Source organism: Patagioenas fasciata, chromosome 2 (assembly GCF_037038585.1).
Source record: "Patagioenas fasciata isolate bPatFas1 chromosome 2, bPatFas1.hap1, whole genome shotgun sequence".
Taxonomy (NCBI): domain Eukaryota; kingdom Metazoa; phylum Chordata; class Aves; order Columbiformes; family Columbidae; genus Patagioenas; species Patagioenas fasciata.
The window spans coordinates 128,076,628-128,100,311 of record NC_092521.1 but is presented as its reverse complement, the minus strand read 5'-3'; the positions used below and the strand labels follow the sequence as shown (position 1 = coordinate 128,100,311).

The 23,684-nt window shown below is 36.0% G+C and overlaps 1 protein-coding gene across 2 annotated transcripts in view; it reads right to left on the bottom strand.

Annotated features, from left to right (window-relative positions):
* Positions 1–23,684, bottom strand: part of TOP2B (DNA topoisomerase II beta) — a 64,853-nt gene that overhangs the window by 35,839 nt on the left and 5,330 nt on the right. For both annotated transcript variants that reach the window (XM_065832334.2, XM_065832335.2), the window contains exons 2-8: positions 9,823–9,996; positions 9,066–9,156; positions 6,942–7,005; positions 5,540–5,685; positions 4,705–4,802; positions 3,133–3,345; positions 2,878–3,051 (exon numbers count right to left, since the gene is read on the bottom strand). In XM_065832334.2, coding sequence (XP_065688406.1) covers positions 2,878–3,051; positions 3,133–3,345; positions 4,705–4,802; positions 5,540–5,685; positions 6,942–7,005; positions 9,066–9,156; positions 9,823–9,996 — 960 coding nt within the window. The remainder of the gene's footprint in view (positions 1–2,877; positions 3,052–3,132; positions 3,346–4,704; positions 4,803–5,539; positions 5,686–6,941; positions 7,006–9,065; positions 9,157–9,822; positions 9,997–23,684) is intronic.

The following is a 23,684-nucleotide window of genomic DNA, read 5'->3' as shown; positions in this document are numbered from 1 at the left end:
CACATTTACCCACTATAGAAGCATAACAGCTTATAACTGCCCCAACTGTCAGTACATTTTAATACAAGACAGAAAAATACCCTCTAAATCTAGAGGGCTGTCAATGATTATTATGACTACTGTGTTATGAGAAAGAGCACTAAAACTGCATAACCTCCTTTTCCCAGAAGGTAAACATTGTGACTGAATCCCTGCCTTACAAAATTCAAGATGCAAAGACATCTAATTAAATGATAACAACTAAAATCTTAAAAATGAAGCTTAGACTGGTTCCTATACACATTCTATTCATATTGTCATCAATAGCCAACAGCCTCAATTAATTCTGAGGTAAGCCATGTTTACATTCTACAGACAGATAAATGGCTCATACAGCAAACAAATTCAGCAGCTAATTATAATTTTGAAATTTTCATTCAATTAGCTATACAAATAAAATCCTATTTTGCATTTGTTTTCCATTATGTTTATTTTATTAGAATAAATCTGAAAACATCAAGCTCTGGAATGGTCCTGAATTTCTTGCTGAACTCCAGCAGATATTAACAGGTTGGGATACTCTCTCCACCCTAGTCTACTATCTGATGCTGCAATCGTATTAGCTGAGCATTTCTGCTAAAATGATTAGTAGTATTAGTTAGCAGCGCCACCATATTAAAAATATCATTACATTGTTATATTAATAGCTGAAGTTTCTACTACAGTTGCTGCTAGAAATTGAGAACTTGAGAAGACCATGCTTAATCAGTTTATATACAAGTCTCACCAAAAGATTATCTGCACAATCGGAATAGCTACAAGTTTGCTTTCAAATCCTGCGTCAGAGCCTGAAATCAAATTCTGTGGAGGTCCACTGTGGCAAAATTATGAATAAATTGGGACCTGACCAAGGTAACAAATTCAAAAGACTAAAACTAGGGAGCTATGCCTCAACATACTGCCTGACCTTCTGCACACCCCTCAAAAAAGCCCCATCAATCTAAAAAGAACTTCTTCAGAATTTAAAACAAGTTTAAAAAACTTGGCAGGGAAGTTACGGGAAATTTATCCAGAAACAGAAATGAAAAGCTTTCAGCAAACAGCGATAAATAACCAAAAAACAGCTGAAATGAGCTCCTCACCTGTTAGCAGATAAGGGGACAGGCAGTTGACGCAGTTAGTTACTAGCCATTATGTCTCATCAGTGAGTAGTTGCACATCAATTGCTGGTGAGGTGGTTCACCGGCCCCGAACATTCCACATCCAGTCACACACATAAGGCATGGATCGGGAGAGTGGGAAAAACTAGAAATTACAACACTTACCTTTGAAGAATACACAGTACTTTTTCTATGAATTTTCTTAAAGAATATATGATAATAATGTATGTGTAACTGCATGATGGGTGAAAATTGATCCAAAAGAGTCAAATTCAAAATATTTGGAGTAAACATATGCAAAATACTTAACTTAGGAGTCAATAAGTATTCATTTTTTTTTCAAACACATTTTCTTCACCTGATTATTAAACATTATTAAGTTCCTCTACATTGGCAGCTTCGTACACCTTTAAGGTCATGCTATTTTTCTTCTTTATGTTGCATAAAGAGGCCTGAATGAAAACTAAGTTTCAACCTTTCAAATACCAGAGATGTTCATTATTCTTAGTTTTGACAAGTTTGCAAGTTTACAATAAGCATTTTATTAAAATGCACACTTAAAGTAAACACTCTACAATGAAATAGACTGTCCCTCTAACCACTGAATGCTGATTCAGCTACATTGAAAATGACACTGCAAGAAGGTACGTAGTAAAAATTATATACAACCAAAACACTGGCTACACATCATCTACCACTGAGATTAACAGTGATAGTTCTGGGTGGCCACCTATCCACTGGTGCTTATGAACCACTTGTGCTACCATTGACTTTTCTTGTTTGACTCTTCTAGAAAAGATCTGAGCAAGGAGGGTTTTTTAAGTGTCTGATTACAAAGTCTCATCTTTCTTATTTTTTGGGGAAGCTCATGGTTAAGATTCCCAAAAATCAGCCTCACCAACCACTAGAATTGTTTGACTGTCATTAGATGACTCACCTGGTGTGATCTGTGAAGAGCAGAAATGACAAAGCTTTCACCATAGTGGATCCCAGATCCCTAAACCTGGGCCATGCCAAACTGGCATAAATGAGAGTTACGCTAGTTGATTTCAGGAGATGACCTTTGTGCCTGACCGCCCCAGCAATGTGAGAAGCACAAAGATCGTACTTTAATATGCTGAGCATATTGCTGTTTCATCATAAGTGGAGATTTGCTGTGATATCATTTCACTACTACTATAGTTGCTAATAAGTACAGAGAACACCTAGATCCTCTTGCATAGGAACACAAATGAAAGAAAATTGATCTCAACATTTCAGGCCAGTTTTATACATCATAAAGCAATAAATGGTAAGCCATTTTTCAAGAACACCAAGAGCCATTTTTTCTAGAACACCAAAAGCCATTTTTCCCTCCAAAACCTGCTACTACTAGCTTTAAAGGAGTTTGTACATTTTTTAAACTTATTTTCAGAATTATCTTATTACAATGTGTTAAAAAAGAAATAATAAAATAGTTCCATCCATTTTAATCAATATCATGCATGCTCACATAAGACATCAGTATCACTGATAATGATTACCAGTGTTTTAAAAACTAGTGCATATCCAGAAATACTGCTATGAATATATTTTGATTGCATTTAATTGCTCTGCCAGATCCTCTAATGCAAAGGATTTTCTCACCTATTTATTTTTAGTAACCCAGACATATTTTTTAATCAAATATCTGACTGGGCATAATCTTAGCACACAATTTTATCATTTTTATTTTTTACTATTTAATATAACTACTCACCTTTGTGGTAGCTATACTATTTACAAAGCTGATTTGCTGAAACCCTTTTTCACTTAAAGTGAGACACACATCCCACCGTTCATTCACAACTTCATGAATAACTTTGAGTGCAACTCCAGTTTCATCCAGCTTGTCTTTTACGTAGAGATCTACATAACTGCGAAATCCATTTACCTGTGAGTAATAAAGATATCAATTACTATTCTTTGCATAAAATACTCAGTACACTTAAAATGTTTTAAATGAGGCTCTTACAGGTAGTTTCTTCCCATTCAACATGACTTTGACTCCTTTGCATGACCCAGCCAAATCATATGCTCTTCTTGTCATGAGGGCCACAATATCCTTGTCAAGTTTTTCCATTTTAAATTTAGATAGATCTGGCTGGAATGTAATGCATGTGTAGTCATCACCATCAAAATGCTTAATCTTGGGCTCAGAAGTCTTCATCATGTTGTTCATCCAAGTCTTTAGAAACAAAACATTTTAGATGTTAGTTTACAGTACATGTTACCATCCTTCTCTGTTCTATTTTTCCATTATGCTCGGATTGCAACAGCAACACAACAAAAAGCTCAGGGGCTTCTTTCAGAAGTTTCCCTCGGTAAAACGCTATGCATAAAATTAATTGCTTCACCAAGATTTGCAAAGCATCAGTGACAGAAGATTTCTGTAAATTTGCAGGTATATTTACATTGATGGACATGATTCTAATGCAAATAGAGCCCACCACAGAACTGCCTAAAATAGATACAGGCGAGCTGGCTACACAGGCCTTATTGTCCATCAGTTTAACACTTTCAATCTACCACATTGCAGACACTCAAATCATCTCAGAGACAGCATCTTAATAGCTGTGAAGTATACTAAAGCATGCTTCTTGACAAAGCACATTGCTCAGAGTTGACTCAGGAGTCTCGGTATTGTTCCCTAGTTAAGAACACAGGTGCATTTATAAGACCAAGTAGAATGCCAACTCATAGCTTATACCAAAGTTCAGTTGTATGAAATTATCACAATTTTTTAAAATACTAGAAAACATAGGAATTTATGTAGCATGCAATTTTCAAAAAGTTCTCCCTTCTAGCAGTCAGCAGAAAAGATTACATTTTTAAAGAGACAGGTAAAACCATTGAAATGCATTGCTATATAGTGACATGACAGCATAATTAGAAATTAAACAGTTGTCTAGAAAAAAAAAAGGAGGAAGCCACCAACTGGGAAAGACTCCAAAGCCAAGGAACTTTGGTATCTAATACTCTATCAATGTTCTTCAAACTTCTGGAAAAGTGGCCATCTCAAAGCTATACACAGTAGACCAGATTACATTAAATCCTTGGTCTGTGTGCTAATAATGATTATTATGAGCAATAGGTACAAATGGGGAGGGAAGGGAGTTTGCACCAAAGTCCAGCTAGGCTAGTGAAATTCGTGACATAAACACTGAACAATCTTCTCTTAATACTATTAAAAATTTTCTAGATAATTGCACAGATAACGATAAAGATTTTTTGACAAATTATATAACAGCAATTACAAAATGTTTCCATTAAATATGTTTCTTTTCACATGTACATGAATGTAGTTTTAACAGAATAAATTTGCTTTTCATTTTCAGTCACTTAACACTCCCAAGAAAAATATTACCTAACTAAAAGCCAAATTCTAATACACAGAAATACCAGTTTTACTGACTGAACTATCTAGCCTGCAAACTCTGCACATGCATTTGAATGCTAAATGATTAATTTCATGAAATATAGAAAACATGTTAAATTTTAAATTTATAATTACAGCAAAGGAAAAAAGTTGAGGTCATTTCTATACCTGCTTAAAGCTATGTTTGTATTCCTTGCAAGCAGTTTCAACTGTAAACTTTGTACTAAATATGTTACAAAGTTTTGCACCATAGCCATTGCGTCCACCTGAAAAAACAACACAGAGGAAGATTTTAACAGCAGAACCATATTTATGATATTCAGAGAGTATGTCAATGAAGTAAAATGTTCCTATATAAGAAAAAAGTTATGCCACGTGTCAACAGCTATCAAAGGAAGACAGAGATGGAGTATCACACTACCTCCAAGCTCGTGCAACTGCTTCTGCCTTCACAAAATGAGCAATTCACTCCTTCCACCAAGGCCAGCTTGCAGAAATGCAAGTGACCTCAACATCCTGATTAGCTGAAAACTAGGTCATGATCAGATCCAAATCACTCTGCAAACACACATCATAACATGACCAAAATACATGGGGTAGGATAAAACAGAAATAACTTTCATTCATGATCTAAATTAGAGTTACTTCACATTTAGGATAACAAATCATACCCTAATTTATTAAATTTATTTTTCCCTTCCTTTCAAGAGCACAAATGTTAAAACACTTGTGTGTGTTATAATTAAAATACGAAGATATGTTGTTTGTTGCTGAACAAGTACTGACATTAAAGACGCAAATGTAAAGTTCTCTGTAAACACTGATATTAAAAAAGAAAAAATAAGATTTTTTTTCTTTAAGTCATTTTACCCTAAGAGAGCTATAGTAATGGTGACTAAGTGATCATCTGTTACACAACAGAACAGAAAAAGTAAGAAGCGAAAGCATACTCAAAAGCAAAGAGTGGCTTGACTGAACAAAACAGCATGTTAAATACTCTTGCCTGTAACTTTTTTCTCATCATCATCGTAGTTGCTGGATGTTAGCAGCTGCCCGAAGATTAAAGCAGGTACATATACTTTTTCTACTTTGTGTTCCACAACTGGTATACCCTTTCCATTATTCCATATGCTGATAATGTTTGATTCCCTATAAAACAGTGAAGACATTAAGTCACTTACTGTAAACTTGAAAACAGACTCCTGCATACATTTAATCTGTTTAAATAACCACATAACATACAATAAAAAATCCCATATTCTTACCACATTTGTTCACAGCTCTATCAGTTTTAATTACAAAAAACATGCCTTTGTGCTTATTAGATGTCTTAGAAGAAGGAGCATAACTGCCCATACATGACAGTACTTCATATTATAAAAATAACCCCCAATAGTCTGTTGAAGAGCTTTCACTGTCAACATGATCTGCAACAGAATCCTGTAGTGACAGAGTTATACTTAAGATAGATATGTAGCTATTCGGGTTTAATTGAAGTCAACCCAGACACGGCCAAGTTATCATCTGTTTAAAACTATTATTTCCCAGTTATGATAAACATCATAATTTATTTTATGCATCAACACAAAAATCCATCAACACCTGGCATTGTTAATGCTGGTAACTCATAAAGAATTTCATTTCAGACTATTAGAGAGCTCAAAATCATGACAGAGCAGGCAGATTGGCACTACCATTTCCTTCCCACTCCATGATAAAAACAATTTGGTCTAGAGAAACTGATAATATACTGAAAACTGCAGAAAATTATTTCTCAGTATATTTAGCCTAACAAGTGTGACAATTAGGTTTCTGAAACATCTATTGTTCAGTTAAACATCCTGAAAAGGTACCACTAAAGGATCTCAACATCTATTTGACAATGGTTTCTTATTAGGAAATATCTCTTTATGTATTCAATTTTGAAAAACAGTGGTAATGACATACTGGCAATCTGCAGTTCCAGTGTGATTCAGCTGACTAATTCAAACATAACCTTGTCCTAATACTAAAGGAGTTAACATAGAAGTTCAAGAGGTGGAAAATTATGTTACAAAACCTCAAGGCTGTTATTCATGATTTATAAGCAACCTGGCTGGTCATAGTTACATATAGTGTCAAACTTTCATAGAACCATTAATTTTATAATCTTCTGGCTTCAAGTTTCATTCAAACATTAATGAATGACTTAGGAAAGCAAATTATTATCAATTCAGTATGGTTGTACTTACTGTTGACCACTTTTAATTAACATTTTAATCTTAAAACATGAAGCTGATGGAAATAATTCCAAAAATATTATTTTGCTTTTAAAAAGATCCAGTTTAATTACTAAAATAATTCATACAAATATGAACTATAATAGCACTGGCAAGGAAAGTAAAAGAAAACATGGTTTTACTTACGGATCAATGGATATTTTAATACAAGTCATATTCTTGTCTCTCTGCTTATTATCAGCAGCATTTACTATGAAACAAAGTAACACAAATTAACACTAATTAATTACTTGGTCTGTAAAACTGATTATATACAATTTCCACAAGTTACAATGGTCCAGGCATTTCTTAATCTAGTTATGTTTTTGTATATTCTATATCTTATTACTGAAGACTATAAATATTAACAAGAATCTGCAAGAAGACATTTTCAACCTTCTTATAATTACTGACTCTGTTTCTAGCAGTTAACTATCTTAGAAACAAATATAGAAGAGTATTTTGTGAGTCTGTTGTCATCACTGTTCTTAACATACTGAACACCTCATTCTTCTTTTGCTCTATTTGTTTGGATATTTATTACACCATGTATGTTAAAAACCATAGGCAATTATATACATCACCAGATCACTTTACACATCCTTTCACCACTGAAACCCAATGCTGAAAAAGTCACATCCATTAAGGAGTGCTTTGATTGCGGCAGAAGTTATCTCTGAAGAGCCTATGAGACTTTTAACTGTTAGTTTACACAGTTTAGGATCAGAAGAAGGATAACTGGAAGTTAACATCTGATCAGAATTTAATGAAACTGCACTCTAATGTATATTAACTACAAACAACACAAATCAGAAATGCAACTACGGTCATTAACCATGAAAACACATTACAATCATTTTCAGCATTTGTCTCATCACCCATGAAATAGATCAAAATAAAACCCTAAAACACCTAAAAAGCATGAAGAGAAATAAATTAAAATACCTAAATAGATTACAAAGACCACAATATAACATCAGATATTTCAAGGTGCTTTTGCTAAAATCATTAAGTACAGTTTCTTTAAAACTATGCACAGCTACAATGTTAAATTTTCGTAATGTTATTAGACTGACACCTAGCTCTCAAAGCATATTCTGTACAGCACTTATCAGTGCTACATAAAGAAGCAATAAGCCATACAGTACTACGATAATGATAACAATTTTTCTCTTGAATGGGACAAGATGGAAGTGACTACCTCCAATGAAAAGCCCGTAAATTTCATCTGTGAAGCGGCACTCAAAAAAGAAGTGTCTAAAAGTTTTCATTCCTATTTTTCTCAAATTAAGCAAAAAGAAAAAAAAACGAAACACAAAAACAAACAAACAACAAGAACAACAAAACCCCCCCCCACACAAAAAAACCCACAAAACGAAACAAAAAAACCCCACAACGTTCTGTTCCACCTGGCCAAGATATAGCTCATTGCCTCCAAGACAGCAATGCTGTTAAGTATAGTTTTAGAGGTGTGGATAAGCGCTGAACTCAATGAAGGTTATGACAAAACTTCCATTCACCTCCATAGACCATAATTAAGTTTACAATCTAATCTCATCGATCCTTACAACATAACCCTCATTAAAACTGATTAGCCCAAGAATTCATGTCAATTAACCCAAAGTATCACTTCAGCACACTGTTTAGGTGTTGCACATCTCTACTGCTGGCTAGTCCTCAATGTGTGCCTGTTACCAAGAGACTATCATAAACTGGTAAGTCCCAGTGACTTAGGCACTTAAGGCCAGAATTTTCTAAAAGTCATTTGTTTGTGTCTCAGTCACCATGCTTTTAAATAGCAGTACAATACTTATTCATTTTAAAACTGCCTGAAGACTAGAATGATCTGTGTAGGAATCACCATCACCACCACTATCACTCTGTACAGAAGAAAGTAGTTCTAATGATTAATGAGATCATGATCTAAGTTAACACTGAGACAACTTTCAGTTCCTTCAGAAGAATAATCTTCTTCCTTATGTTACTTAAAACTGTGGCACTGATCAATTTTGCAGATTAAAAATCTTGTAACAATATTGATCATAAAGAACGATCTAGTTTAGACATTTAGTAACAAATATTTCCACTGTCTTACAAGTTCCCTGTTTAAACTGTTCTGTAGTGATGGAATGCACTAAAATTTTCATGCGCTGCAGTTTAGTGGGACTCTTAATCTCTGATTTAAACTTAGATACAAATTACTGTGCTTTGAGAGCTCTCGGGAAACTGTGTACTCCATAATACTAAAGCAATATTGTTAAAAAAACTTACCAAGGATTTCATCGAAGATCTTGTACAAGCCTGGAACAAAGGTAACTTCTCTGCAATTCATTCCTACATCTTCATCATAAACCCACATTACCTACATTCAAACAAAACACAATAAAAATATTTACTGTCTTGGTAAACCAGTCTACGATTGTATAAGATCTGTTTAGTTCAGTAACTTCACTCTTCAATGTGATTGCTGCTATCATATGAGACGACAGTAGAGCAGAAATTTGGCAAATAATACAAATGTACCCACAAAGACTTCTATAATGAAAATGCATTATTTTCTGCTTGGTGGGAAACTCCAACAGTAAAGACACTGAAATTTGAAGCAATTCGCAACTTCACAAAAACTGCTGAAGTACCAGCAGGAGGCTTAAATTCTGTTCTCTACCAAAACAGACCAACGCATTTTGGGACCTGGAACAAATGCTACATACAAATATGTGTGCATATAGTCATCTTCATAAACACACACTTATACACACATAACTGTTTAAACACATAGGTGCGTGTTTATGTTTTGACTGAACTTCAACATTTTCTGAGCATGTTTCTTCAGATGAACCAAGGACTGCTTTAAGAAGTCTTCTCTTGACCCCTTCCTACACATGCATACATAAACATGACCACAGTTTTTAGCATGATAATTCAGAATACTCAGAAAAGTAAAGATTTGCCTATTTTTTAACCAGAATAGCAATTTCCTCATTCAAACAACAAAAAGTTCTAAGAGTGCAAACTTAGCAACACTTACCTGAGTTAATGGTTCCACTGACCCAATGTAGGTATCTGGACGGAGGAGGATGTGCTCAAGCTGAGTCTTTTTCTGATAAACTCTCTCAACAGACATCTTCTTTGAAGTGTCATTTTTATTAATGCTTTCTGAGTCTTCCTTTTTTGAAGCATTGATCTGATTATCAAACAATGTCTAAAACAAAGACACCAACGATCAACTTCATCTATTCAATCTGTCACTCTCAAGATATAAACAAAACCTGACAGAGATTTAAATTACAACCAAAACTTATAATGTAATTTAAATGTTAAGTTTTCAGATGTATGAAGATCAAGCTATCCTTTCCACATAAAAAATTCTACAGATTATGTGACAGTTTCTTAACAAGCTCCCACACATTCAAACTGCAGTGATTTACTAAGCATGATAAATCAAAATAAGGAAACAACAGTATATTACAAAAGACACTCGCTTCCTCAGTTTAAGTATTTATAACATCCATTTTGTGCTTAAGCATTTGAATTCAAAACACTGAATACTGTTTTGAATCATAACAGCAAAACTACTCTTTTACATTTTGGTTCAGACAATTGATTCAGTAGGGCTTAAGAAACACTGTAACGCCTCTCCTATGGCTATCGCTATCATTTACATTCTCTATTTAATGGAAGAAATTAAATCTAATACAATCCTAGTTTAGAATGCTTTCTGATGAAATAAGCCAAGGATTGTAAAACAAGAGAATCATATAGGTTAATATCATAATACAAACAGAATTCAAGCCTAATGTGGTTGGAGATGATGAAAAATACCCCGATTGAAAGAGCAATCATTGTTACAGAAAACTAATCCACTTTGGGGTGAGGATGCAGGGATTTGGTGCATCTTTCAGAAAGATTTTCCTAATAAATACCACCTTCTCATTGAACTAAAAACATACAAAAGGAAAAATTTAAATATCTCAGGGCAACCAAACATAGAAAAGCCCCATTCTGAGACAGTAAGAGCATATCTACAAAAAGAATACATATGACATTTTACAGAATACATTCGTACCTGCAAATTGGAATTATCTTAAAAATAACAATAAAAATAACTTGAACTAACATTATTTATTTGCCTGGCTAGCAGACACAAGAAAAAGAAAATGTCCCCACCTGCCTAATACCTGAAATAGCCTCCTTCTCTTACAGGGGGTTTACCAACTTTGAAGCAGCTGCTACATGACCAGTAAAAACCATCAACATACAAATACTTGCCACTCAGGTAAATATTCTACTTCTATTTAGGTGTTCCCAGCTAGTCTCTGTATAAAGTAAATATAGGCTGAACTCCAATTCTGGATTAACCAGTCACCACATAAATTTCTCAACCAGAAGAAAGTATCACCAGTTCTCTCTCAATCTCGCCTTTGCTGCAGCCTTGGGGTGCACTGAAAGCAAAGGGTAGGAAAGCATATAAGCACACAGGAACAATGAGCAAAGGATACTGAATTCTCCCGAACAACCTGGAGGGACTCAAAAAGGCCAAACACCAACCTATAGTATACAATGAATGAGGACAATGCTCCCCATATTATTCCAATTTGTGTTCTCCAGCTTCTACTTTGTAAGCTTCGATGCTATTTTTGTTTTCCTTTTATCTTAGCAGGCACAGGAATGAAGCATTTCGTTCTTTTGCAACAAGGAAATTACCTCACATTTTTCTAGTTTATTTATGGAGATGCTATGAAACACGCATTTCAAGAATCTTTGAGGCGTGCAGACTGTGTCCACCAGTGATGACAACAGCCAGTTGTTTGGCCCGAATAAACCTGATGAGGCCAAATGAGAATCAAATATTCTCTACTACCCAGTCCTGTAACAGACAGCATCCAAAATAACAGGGGGGGAGAAACCCAGGGGATCCCACAATCCTTTGCTGAGATTACATGCAGCAGAGTTGGAATTGCAACTCCAACTCTCACAACTTTTCATTTGGAGAACATCACATCCCCATCAAACAGGGAAGCTGCAAAATCCCATGCATGTGCGATAAAAGTGTTTTATTATCCAAGTTAATTTAGTCTCCACAATGTCATTTGGTCTTAAACTGCAACAACCCCACCACCATCACCCTAAAAGGATTAGACATGGATCAGTTAAGCAAGCAGAAAAGAAACAGAACTTTGCAAATAGATAAATTACACTGATATATGCAAGAGGAGAAATGAGAATTGTTACTAAAGCATTGCCAATAGTTGCAATGCAAATTTTACATCATCGAGGTAGTTCTATGAATGATGTCCAGGCTTCCAATCAGCTTCACTGCATGTGTGCATAAATATTTGTATTTATTTCAATATCTTTCTGACCTTATTGGCTTTACTTTACGATCATCTTTGATATTATGCCTCATAGGAGTGATCCTTAGCTCACTTACTTATTCCATTATCCATAGCATTGTTAGCACTGTTCTACTATGTTCACTTGTTCTAAAAGGACCAGTGATTAGCAGGAAAAGAGAATAATACTTCTCAAAGTAGAAGCAAGTGTTGAAAGAATGGAATTCATATAGAAAGCAAAAGAATTATAGGTGTAAAAATGACCTCTTCTGTTTGTTTCCAGTTCTTAGGCTTCAAAAGGTTTTTACAGTCAGAAAAGTACATGATTGGCACTTATCACATGCAAGTTTTTCAGTTGTCGTGTACATTAGTGCATGTACGTTGTATTCTTATGATTGTTGTGAGACAGCTCTCCAAAGTGCTTCTACTTGTAGAGCATCTGAGGACTAGGGCCTAACCATACATCAGAGGGATCTGGACAGGTTGAATCAATGGGCTGAGATCAGTTGTATGAGGTTCAATAAGGCCAAGTGTCAGGTCCTGCACTTGGGTCACAACAAACCCAGGCAGTGCTACAGGCTCATGGAAGAGTGGTTGGAAAGCTGCCTAGCAGAGAGGGACCTGGGGGTGTTGATCAACAGTAGCTGAACATGAACCAGCAGTGTGCCCAGGTGGCCAAAAAGGCCAACAGCATGCTGGCTTGTGTCAGAAATAGCATGGCCAGCAGCACTGCGGAAGGGAATCATCCCCCTATACTTGGCAATGGTGAGGTGCCACCTTCAATCTTCTGTTCAGTTTTGGGCCCCTCACTACAAGAAAGACATCGAGGTGCTGGAGAGTGTTCAAAGAAAGGCAAAGCAGCTGGTGAAGGGTCTAGAAAACAAGTCTTTGAGGAGCAGCTGAGGGAACTGGGGCTGCTTAGCCTGGAGAAAGGAGGCTGAGAGGAGACCTTATCACACTATACAATTCCCTGAAAGGAGGCTGTAGCATGGAGGGTGTTGGTCTCTTCTCTCAAGTGATGAGACAAGAAGAAATGGCCTCAAGTTGCACCATGTGAGGCTTAGATTAGATATGAGGAAAAAACTCTTCACAGAAAGAATTGTGAAACACTGGAACAGGCTGCCCAGGGAAGTGGTTGAGTCACCATCCCTTAAGGTGTTGAAAAGACGTGTTGACATGGTACTTAGGGACATAGCTTAATGGTGGACTTGACAGTGTTGGGTTAACAGTTGGACTCAATCTTAAATGTCTTTTCCAACCAAAATCACAAAATGTTAGGGATGGGAAGGGACCTCAAAAGATCATCTAGTCCAATTCCTCTGCCGGAGCAGGAACACCTAGATGAGGTTACAACACCTAGATGAGGTTACAAATAATGATATGATAATGACCCAGTAAAACAGAGTAAGAAATCAAATAGTAGCCTAATACATTTAGGCTATGATTTTCTTATCTCAAATGGTTCAACTTGTCCCACAACATGTTTGCAAAAGTCAGCAATTTATTGTGACTCAATGAGTACATCTACATTGTGAAAACTTACTAAAGAATAGAACTATTAGTAAGGGATTCCTACAAGCCATTGCCTTCAACACCAGGAAATGCATTTCTGTTTTCCAGTGAAAGCCTTACTGACAACTTGGAGGAGCTTATAATTTCCAACTTATCAGCAAGAAATGTATGGAGTATCAAAACTATTTGAGATGCCACTGCCAGATTGCTGTCATGTTGGCAGAAAAGAGAGGTCACACTTAGACAAACCTTGCTGTCTAAAATGAGTTGTGCAGAAACGTCACTTCTTAGGGAACAGTGAGCTTGCTTTAACTCAGCAGTAGTAAGTATCTTCCTATCATCTTTTATAACACTAATTAGAACATGACTATGTATGATTTAAGATGTGGGCGTGGGAGGAAAAAAAACACACACAAAGGATCAGCATAACATTTTTAGTTCCTGGTCTAAAATTATTTTAAAAAAGTAGTCTTCAATAACTTAAATTCTATAGTTTTTACTAAGACATTACAAACAGCTTTCCATATATCTTTTGTATGCAAAAAATAATCATGATATAAAGATTCAGAATTTATTTAACTTACACAACATTGAAACATACGCATAAAACCAAAAGCCAGGAAATACAGGGTGCTTCAAAAAGATGGACCCAACCTCAAAGCAGTATAGTAATTTTCTTTTTGAAGCACCCCATATTCAACTACATCAACTAATGTTATAATGCAGGCATGCAAGCATCAGAAGTCCGCAGAACCACAGTTTCCCAGAACAAGCCTTTTGGGATGTGCTGTACTCAGAGAGAAGACCAACTCTGAATCCCTGTATGTCAGTCTTGAGTGGCCATTTATTGAGCTCAAGTGAGGTTTAGAACTCATCCCACAAAAAAAGAGAAAATCTTCATCATCAGATCCATGACGTAAATCTATGGATATAAACATCCTCCACAGTCCTGCTATTATTGTTATGTTTTCCTTAATAATGTTTTTAAAAGTGCTTTCATCTTGTGTTTCTACTACTTAAAATGCAAAAAATTATAGCAGAATAGCCTTTTTTTCTTTCTTTCTTTTTGAAACTGAGCAAGCACTGAACTGCAGTGCTGCTAAACTGACAATCTCTTCTGTATATTTTGGAATTGTCTCAAGAATGCCTTTTGTATTTTGTCCCGTATGAAAGATCTTCATATTGTTAGAGCTCAAATAAAACTTCTCAAAACAGCACCAGCTGTTGTTTCATGAGAAAACCCCTAAAAGAATTAACCAAGTGTCACAAAGTGCTTAAGTCTCCTGCTTCACAGTAAGTATGTTTTTTGTTTGTTAACAGGTTATCCAGTTTTCAGGATCTGCTTTGCAATCTTAATGGTGCCAATTTTTTTTTTTTTTTTTTTATGCACAGTGTTTGACTTTCCTAACATTCTTACGACATTCAAGACTTTACAGATTCTTGACTGTCTTTCAGACGTTCTAACCATCCAGACTGACGATGAATGTACACTTCCACATATATGTAAGTCAGCAAGATGACCATCTTTAAGTAGCCTGAGTGCTATAACCTACTGCACTGTGTATCCTTCTTTATAGACATTCAGTTACACTTCATGCTGTGACCTCAGATGCAACAAGCATCTTCAACACCCTTAATAAACACAGTGTAGTGGTAACTGTATGGAAAAACATACTGGTTCTCAGTTCATAGCAGTTGCTGTTCAGTTTACTATATCAAGACTATTGTGAATGCTCTCATAACAATGTTTTATTGCAGTAACTGCTTTCTCCAGCATGATTGCAATGATTGCAGAGTTTCTCTTGTAGTTGTTTTGCTATAATTTTTTCTACTACTGTGTGAAAGCTATAGTCATCCTTCCTTTTGTGATTTCAAAAGTCAGAACCCAAGTAGCCTTTAACAAATGACAGTTTGGTGACAAGACTTCTACTATCTACCTTCAATCCAAGAACTCACATATTTGGTTTTCACATCTTCTTTCTCCACATTTTGCATTTTTTTTTCTTTTACAGTCTCCTCCATTGAAATTTCTGCATGTAACAGAGCATGCATGACATCCATATTATGCCAGAGACATTTATTGCCTTCTGTTGATGAAAACCAAGTCATGCCATCTTCCTTTGGATTTTGTAATCACATTGAGTCATCATACTGAGTTTGGTTACTTATGCTGCAAACAGCTGTACTTCAACATGTTAAGTTTTAATACACATTTGATCTGGACAGTTTGGCAGCCCCAGAGAAAAGCTATGCCTATATAAATAGACAGTAAAATGTAAGGCTACAACAAAGAATGTAGGTTTCAGCATCAGTTTTAATGTTGCCATAAGTGGAATACACATTTTCAGTTTGACTCCTTACTTAAATAAAAGTAAAGCTTCCAGTTAAAGTATCTGAATTTCACACTGTTGCAAGAACCTGAAAATCCTGAAAAATGTTAATATCTCTCCCCACTTGCCTTGACTTAATCCTTTATTAGCCATTATCATCTTCTTCTCCACACTGCAGACTATCTTCAAACAACAACATCAAAACTGTTTTTCTTTAGTCTGCCCATTCTTTCTTTCCCATATTAGGTGACAGAATGGCTCATTTTCTAGATTGGCAGACAAACAAATCAACAGAGAAGAGACCTTAGCATGTGCACAAGAAGTTACCTTCACTTTGGTTTTGTCTTTTCTGCCTTAAACTCCTGAAACTACTATATGCAATGATTGTCCTCCTGAAAGGCAAATGCAGCCCTGGGACATAAGAATTTAGAAAAGCACATGTCCTACATTCCCTTAAATACAGTGTAGGATAACCACATTTAGTGGGACAACACAGTAAATCTTGAGTGTAATTAAGCTGTAAAACCTAAGGATGTTAATTAAGTAATGAAATCCAAGGATGTGGTAGATTTTCTACCACTTGGCAGTTTGCAACAAAACTACCTCTTCTGAGGAAGAAGTGCTATACCTCAAAAATTTTATAGGTGCAATATGGTCATTAGTACGTAGTTCTACATATAACGTGCATTTGTCTGTAGTGTGGTGTTATATACTGGATCATAATGGCCTTTTCTTGCCTTAGAAAAATAGATGAACACATTGTTACCTAAATGTTTTGCAATTTTCTGGAAGAAAACCCTGGCAGATAATACCTCCCACCATGAAAACAAAACTGGAGGGAGTTTCAAAATAAACCACTCTCCTGCTGTGTTTAACAAATGGTTTGGCTCTCCTGCCAAGATGAAAACACACAAAAGTAACAGTTCCCTATTACCACAGCAAGCTTCCATAGACCACTGCATACCATTAGTGGCGTGAACTAAATCTCTCTATCATATCCTCCCCAAAGCTGATCATTGCAAGGAGTTCCCAGTAAACTCACCCAGAGCTAGTCTCACTCTAGTAAGACTAAGGTGTTTATTTTAAATTCCTAAATTTTTTATCTTCTGGTTTGGACAACTTGCTCTGGACTCTCAAAGGATCACATTGCATAGAGTTTTGTTATGATGATTCAGTTATAGAATAGCTTAAGGACAGTCAGATTCCCCCATTACAGGAAAACACAACAGTTAATTGCTGTCAAAATGGAAAAAAATTTTATTCCCTTTCCCCCTGCTTCTCTGTTCCATACAATGGGATCAAACTGACCTGACAATAAGCCAGTTCAATGAGTAAACAGAGCCTTCTCCCCACTTTTCATCAACAAGAAGCAATCAGTTGTCTGCTGTACATTCAGATCTCAATCCTATACTATTTTCTTTAAAAGCAAGTGTCTAATGTCTAATGATGTATCACAACAGTTTAACTCAATTTTACTGTTAAATTTTTAGGGGTCTGAATTTTTTCAGTTGTCTATTTACTGACAAGTTCTATTCCAATACTAAATTTTGGTACTTTTTTACCCAGTATCAAGATGTATATCTATGGATGCTTTGGTAACAAATTAATCTTTTAAGAATCTGTTTTTCCAGCTAAAATTCAGAGACAAGGAAGTAAAATAACCTGGCTCACAGAAGAAGAATTTATTCATATTAAAATTTAACATACCTTAAGACACTTTTCCTACAGATTCTTAGAACTGTGATCCTTGGAACCACTGAATGAAGCAGCTTGCTCACTGAATGACCCATTTGTCTGGCCCACTGTTTCATCAGCCAATTTATACAAGCCATCCACTAGCCAAGAAACCAAAATGTTAGAGGTATCAACATCAGAACTTCAGGTTATCAGTAGCTGGCAGCACTTCTTCATAACTCAGTATTTTCCAAATCCTTGTCCTTTTTAATGCTTTGCTGCATCACCAGTTTGAGTCCTGTGAAAGTATTCTAGAGTCTCAGCACAGCTACATTTCCCAGTTGCAAAGATTACTTGGAAAGTAAACAAATAAAATCTTCAAAATCCACTCAGGCTCTATATCAAATATCACATTCCTAGAACAGCACTGGGATCTTTCCAGATCCTATGGGTTCTATATCCAGCAGAACCCATATTGTAACCAAAAGGTATTTTAACTCTGCTGAATTATCTTCAGATTAATAAACTAACTGTAAAAAATAACTGTAAAAAATGCTTCAGGCATAAGTAAAACAACATTCAAGACATTCATGCTGCAAGAGAATATACAGAGAGAGCAACCCAAAGAGGCTAGTTTTTCAGCTCACGTTAAGCAGCGTAACACAGAACAGGATTCAAATTGCAATACACTGGAAGAAGTGACTGAACCCCACACATTATTTTATTCTACACAACACCCAAAGCCCAGTCTTTTCTAGTCAGCTTCAGAATTACTAGTCATGTTACACTAGTGACATAAGAGAGCCCAAACATTACTTAAAGGTTACTTATGCAACTGTACTCTTCAATAGGAAGCAATTCTCCACTGTACAACAGAATCAATTTTTTGAATTCTCATGAATGGAACAGCTATCAGTATACAGGGTGTTTCAAAAAGACGCTGCTTGGAAATTGGGTCCATCTTTTTGAAACACCCTGTATTAGGACTGGTATACATTTATGTTATTTGCATGTCTACCTCACATTTGAATACCAAACACCTTGACTGTGATCCTTGAAGTTTTGGTACTTCTAACATATATGGTGCCCTAAAAACGAACACAGTATGATTAGCAGCAACCATAAAAAGTCTGCTCCCTAGATTCTTCAACAGAAAACTAATGGCAATGTATTTACCTAACACAAGGTACCATGCAAATGGAAATTAATGAGGTTTTTTCTTTCAAAAAAATATCCCAAATATAGAACTTTATAAATAATTTACAGTTTATAAATAATGATCACATTGCTTCCTCTCAAATACTACAGTTTGCTCCACAATAACATATGCTTCTGCTTTTTTATTATTAGAGATGCCTGTGCTAACACAGCCACATTCTGGCATTCTATATGTTCAAAAATATTTTCAAAATTATGCTTTTCTGCCACATTAAAGTAAATATGAATCCTGTGCTCATTAAAAAAGTACCTTGAGTGTGTGCACATACGCAGGCACATCGCAAGAAGAGCCAGAGGCCACGGATGCATTTGCAAAGAGCAAGTTTTATTTTAGTTACCTCTCTACTGGGGGATCTCCGAAGCCACACCTGAGCTCCCAGGCAGAGGTGACACAAACAGGGACGCAGGCGCTGGTCAGTTCAGCCCTGCTGGAACATCGCTGGGCCTGCTGAGCTCGCCTGTATTTCAAGGCTTCAGGTAGACGCAGCCTCCCGCTCTTTCTCACAACAAAGCAGGAATCTCAGACACAGTGATAAGGTGCCCAGAGTTTCTCCCAGGCCTGTGTTATCTAACAAAGAGCCTCTACTCATCAAGCACACAAGGTCAGTAAGACAATTAGTGTGATGTGTGTGCTTTTTCTACAGACAGGTGCAAGTCACTTGAGCGTATTTACATTTAACTAACCTCCTCGCCAAATCTTCCGCTATATCCCCATACATTGAGTTTAATTGCTCAACTCCTACTATGCAACATCTACTGTTCCTCTAGAGATTTCACAAATTTGAAATGTTTTACAAGTCTCATAAATAAGATACATACCCTCATCTTATTCCTGTAGTAAACTCTATGAGAACAAGAGCACAGGTTTGCTGTTCTAGGAATTCAGAAGGAGGAAAACAAACGCAGCAACCAGTCAAAAAAGCCTGAGCACTGTTTCAAAGCTCCCCCTTCCTTAACCTTCATCTTCCTCCAGCAACATTTCTACAGAAGTTTTTATAAAAAGTCTCAGGATTGCTCACTAAAAACACTGACAACCTTGAAGATCACCAAGATTCTACCCTTTAATTTGCAATTTAAGAATTGCATCTCAACAGGCAGAAGAATTCACCCCTCCACAGAAGGTACCATATATAAGATTCAAAATAATTTTGAATATATTTTGAGATTGATTTTTAAATTGTTCAGCATTTTCTTAATCTTTTTGTCACCTGACATGTTATGTTTATCACTCAACTGACAAAGAAGAAAGTTTAGACAGCATATTCTTAAAGATTTAACTAATATCAGGAAGGGCAGGTTAACATGATACAACTTCAGATTTCCCTTCTCTCAAGCATCTGGACCACCTCCCTGCCTCTCCACCAGGAAACCCAGGTAAGGAACTCCCCCCTCAGCTGATTCCAGATGTGCTTATACAGTCTCTTATTTGCGCATCTATGAAAAATCCTCTCCCAGGACTGCCTAATAGAATAAGAGACTAACTGCCTCACTTCTTCAATTGCTCTCCTCCAAGCATCTTGCTTCCATTTTACTCCAAGATTGTGACATAATATTTCAGTTTTCACAACAATACTGCAATACAACAGTGGTGCAATAGACTTTAAGTTAGGATCATTCAATAGTATACAACAAAAAACACTAGCTCAGCCAACACAGGGCTGTGTTCACGCATGTGCCAATAGTCTGAATGACTGCATGCAGTAGAACTCTATAACAGTTGCTGAGACAGTGCCATTTTTCCCCAGACACCTTGTCATTCTTTTATTTTATATCATGGTACACAACTATCAAGAGAATAAACACAAGACTGAAATGTTCATACACTACTACACTACCTTCCCTAAAATTCAAAACATCCCAGAGCTACCAGAGATTGGACAGTTGCTTTCCAATATCTCCAGTGAAGCTCATAATACCAATTTCTCACAGGTAAAGATGCTCTGCTTAGGGGATGACGCCAGAATTCTAACTACTGTTATAGAAACATTACATATCAAGTTATCTGGTTGCAAGAGCTTCCTCCCCCCCACACTTTATCTCAGCTTTTTTGATTTACAAGAACACAGGTTTTCCAAGTTATCTTAAAGGTCCTGTGATTTTTTTCATTATGAGAAAATATTGTTCCTTGCTCTCTCCTTGAACATTCCATCACAGAGCAAGAAAACTGGTATGTTAATTTTTGGCACCTCACCAAGGCAGACATTTGTCCAGTTTTTCATACACCTGTTCTTCTTGCAACTGCTCAGCATCTTAAAGGAGGAACAGGAAGCTTCAGTCTAACCAGGCCTACTCATTCACTACAAAAAGAGTAAAATAAATCAGTACCTCTTCAAAACACACAGCTTCCATGAAAGGAGGACTGCTTAACATCTCAGTTGCAATTCTACCTCACAAATCAAGAAAACGCACATAGTAGATTAAGCAATTTAACCCTCTTTTAAGTTGTGGGTTTTTTTTTTCCTTTAAGATAGCTTTTAAAATTATGTCCAACAAAGGAAAATATAGATATGTTTAGATCTGAACCTTTCAAACATGTTCTAACTCAAGCAGCCTTCACACTAACTTTGCTAATGTCCTTTTTTTCTTACTTTCAGGAAAAAACAGCATTGCTTAGATGTGTACAGTGTAACAAATACATAGACTTATCATTTTAACAAAACAAATTAAAGGTAGTACTTTAATTTACTTCCAGTGGCAAACTGTATTTATATGTAAATTTGAATTGCATTAAGATGCAGACAGCATTTTAATATAGCTTTATTAAATGGAACTAGATAGCTGATATCATAGAAAAGGTTTAACAAAACACACTTCAAAACATAAAAGGACTGAGTTCATAAGAGTAAAAGCATTTGCAATCATGCTGAAGTTTTAAAACTAGCAGATCTGATCTTTACTTATCCAGGAGGGGAAGTATCTTTACCTGCTTTTCACATCCATCTTTTGAGTTCTCATTACTGAACTACTTGAGGAAAATGGCAAGGAAACATTTTTTAAACAAAAATTACTATTACTAAGAGCTGGTCTATCACTTTTCTCCTGTGTTTATAAAAAACCCAAACTCTTAGTATGTTTAATCTTGACACCTTCATTAGTTGCTGGAACTTAAATTATATTTTAAATTTTAGTATTTATTTTCAAAGTTGTGTAATAACATTTTACATGTCTTGACTTAATTCACTTTAAATTAGAAATACTAGCATTAAAATACACTCTTCCAAAATAGCTGGGTTTCACTACATGTACTTGAGAGGACACCATCAGATCTGCAGGCATGTAATTTTCAAAACAGGATTCTTCAGACAGTTATTAATATTTAGAACTACATATTTTCACTTAATCTGCTTTTGAAAACTTTCAAACCACCTACACAGTGCAGAATATTTTCTTTGTGGGTGACGTGCAAGAATGTTACTATTTTAAATGAGGAAAATTATATTTTCTGTACCAGTTTTCATTTCCAGGTTCTTTCTGTATAATCTACAATATATACATAAAACCCACTCCTAGGGGTGGAATAACTCATATCCATCAGCTATGAATCACACATGCTACTTTTAATTAATTGAAATATAAACATGCATTGAAGACTGCTTTTGCATGTAGACGCTCAAGACAGTTGACACATGAGGTAAAAATCTACTTCTGAAAAATAAAGTCTATGAAAATAAAATATTGGATTAAAACCTTTTTTTTTCTCCCCAAAACTTGAACTGCCTAACTTAAACTACTCATATATTCTTTTTAGTTGGAAACGTTACTTAATCTATCCAAGTAGAGTAATTCCTTATTTAACCATTATTACAGCACAGGTAGCTTAGATATTAAACAGACACAAATCTAGATAGCTAGAACTTTAACAGAAGACACATGCTTGAATGTACACCTTCCTCACTAAACACCTAAAATAATCCCCCGTGCATTTTCTCAAATCAATCCCTCCCCCAAAATATATATTCCTTCCTAGAGTACATTACAATTTAGTTCCCCACTTCTACACATTCAGCATTCTTTCCCCTACACTAGAACAAGTTTTCCTCCCAGCTCAGAATACACAGGGTGAAGACGCATGTTATCTAGCTGAAAGACTGGCTCAGTTACAAAGGGGTAGCCCTGATATTGTTCCATCACCAAGCCTCTACTTGATATCATTTTTATCACTTCTTCAACGCTGCATTATTTAGTGCTTTAACAAGAAGATCAGACCAATAAGAAGATGACAAAAGTATTTCAGTGGATGGTGGCATGGAGGAAGGAGGATAAGAGGTAACAACTTTCTTTTGGCAGGCAAGGCATAACGTATAACAAATCTCTCTCCAGAACTATTGTGTCTAACTTGCCAGATTGAGCCACAAACATTACCCTCTAGGGCTAGAATATTCAGGAGAGTCATCACATCTCTTTGTCACACTGCTTTCTTCTTCAGGGCACCAGAATCAGAAGCTCAACAAGAGCAGGAGGGAATGCTGCTTCCCCTTCACTGTTGATATACTAGATAGCTCCAACAACTACAACATGTTCAATAAAAGTAACATTGTTTTCTTAAGGGCACCAAAATCAGAAATTTAACAAGAGAAGAGGGAATGCTGCTTCCCCTTGACTGTTGTTATACTAGATACCTCCAATGACTATAAAGTGTTCAATGAGTAAATGGTAACATACCGGGGCACCTACTTCAGGTCTGACCTACCTTCCTTCCACTGTATAACTGTATTAAAACAAACAAACAAACAACAACAAAAACCAGAAACAACCATACCAACAAAAAACACCACACGAGGGGCAGGAGGGCACATTGGGCACAAAGCCCCCAGTTCTCTTGG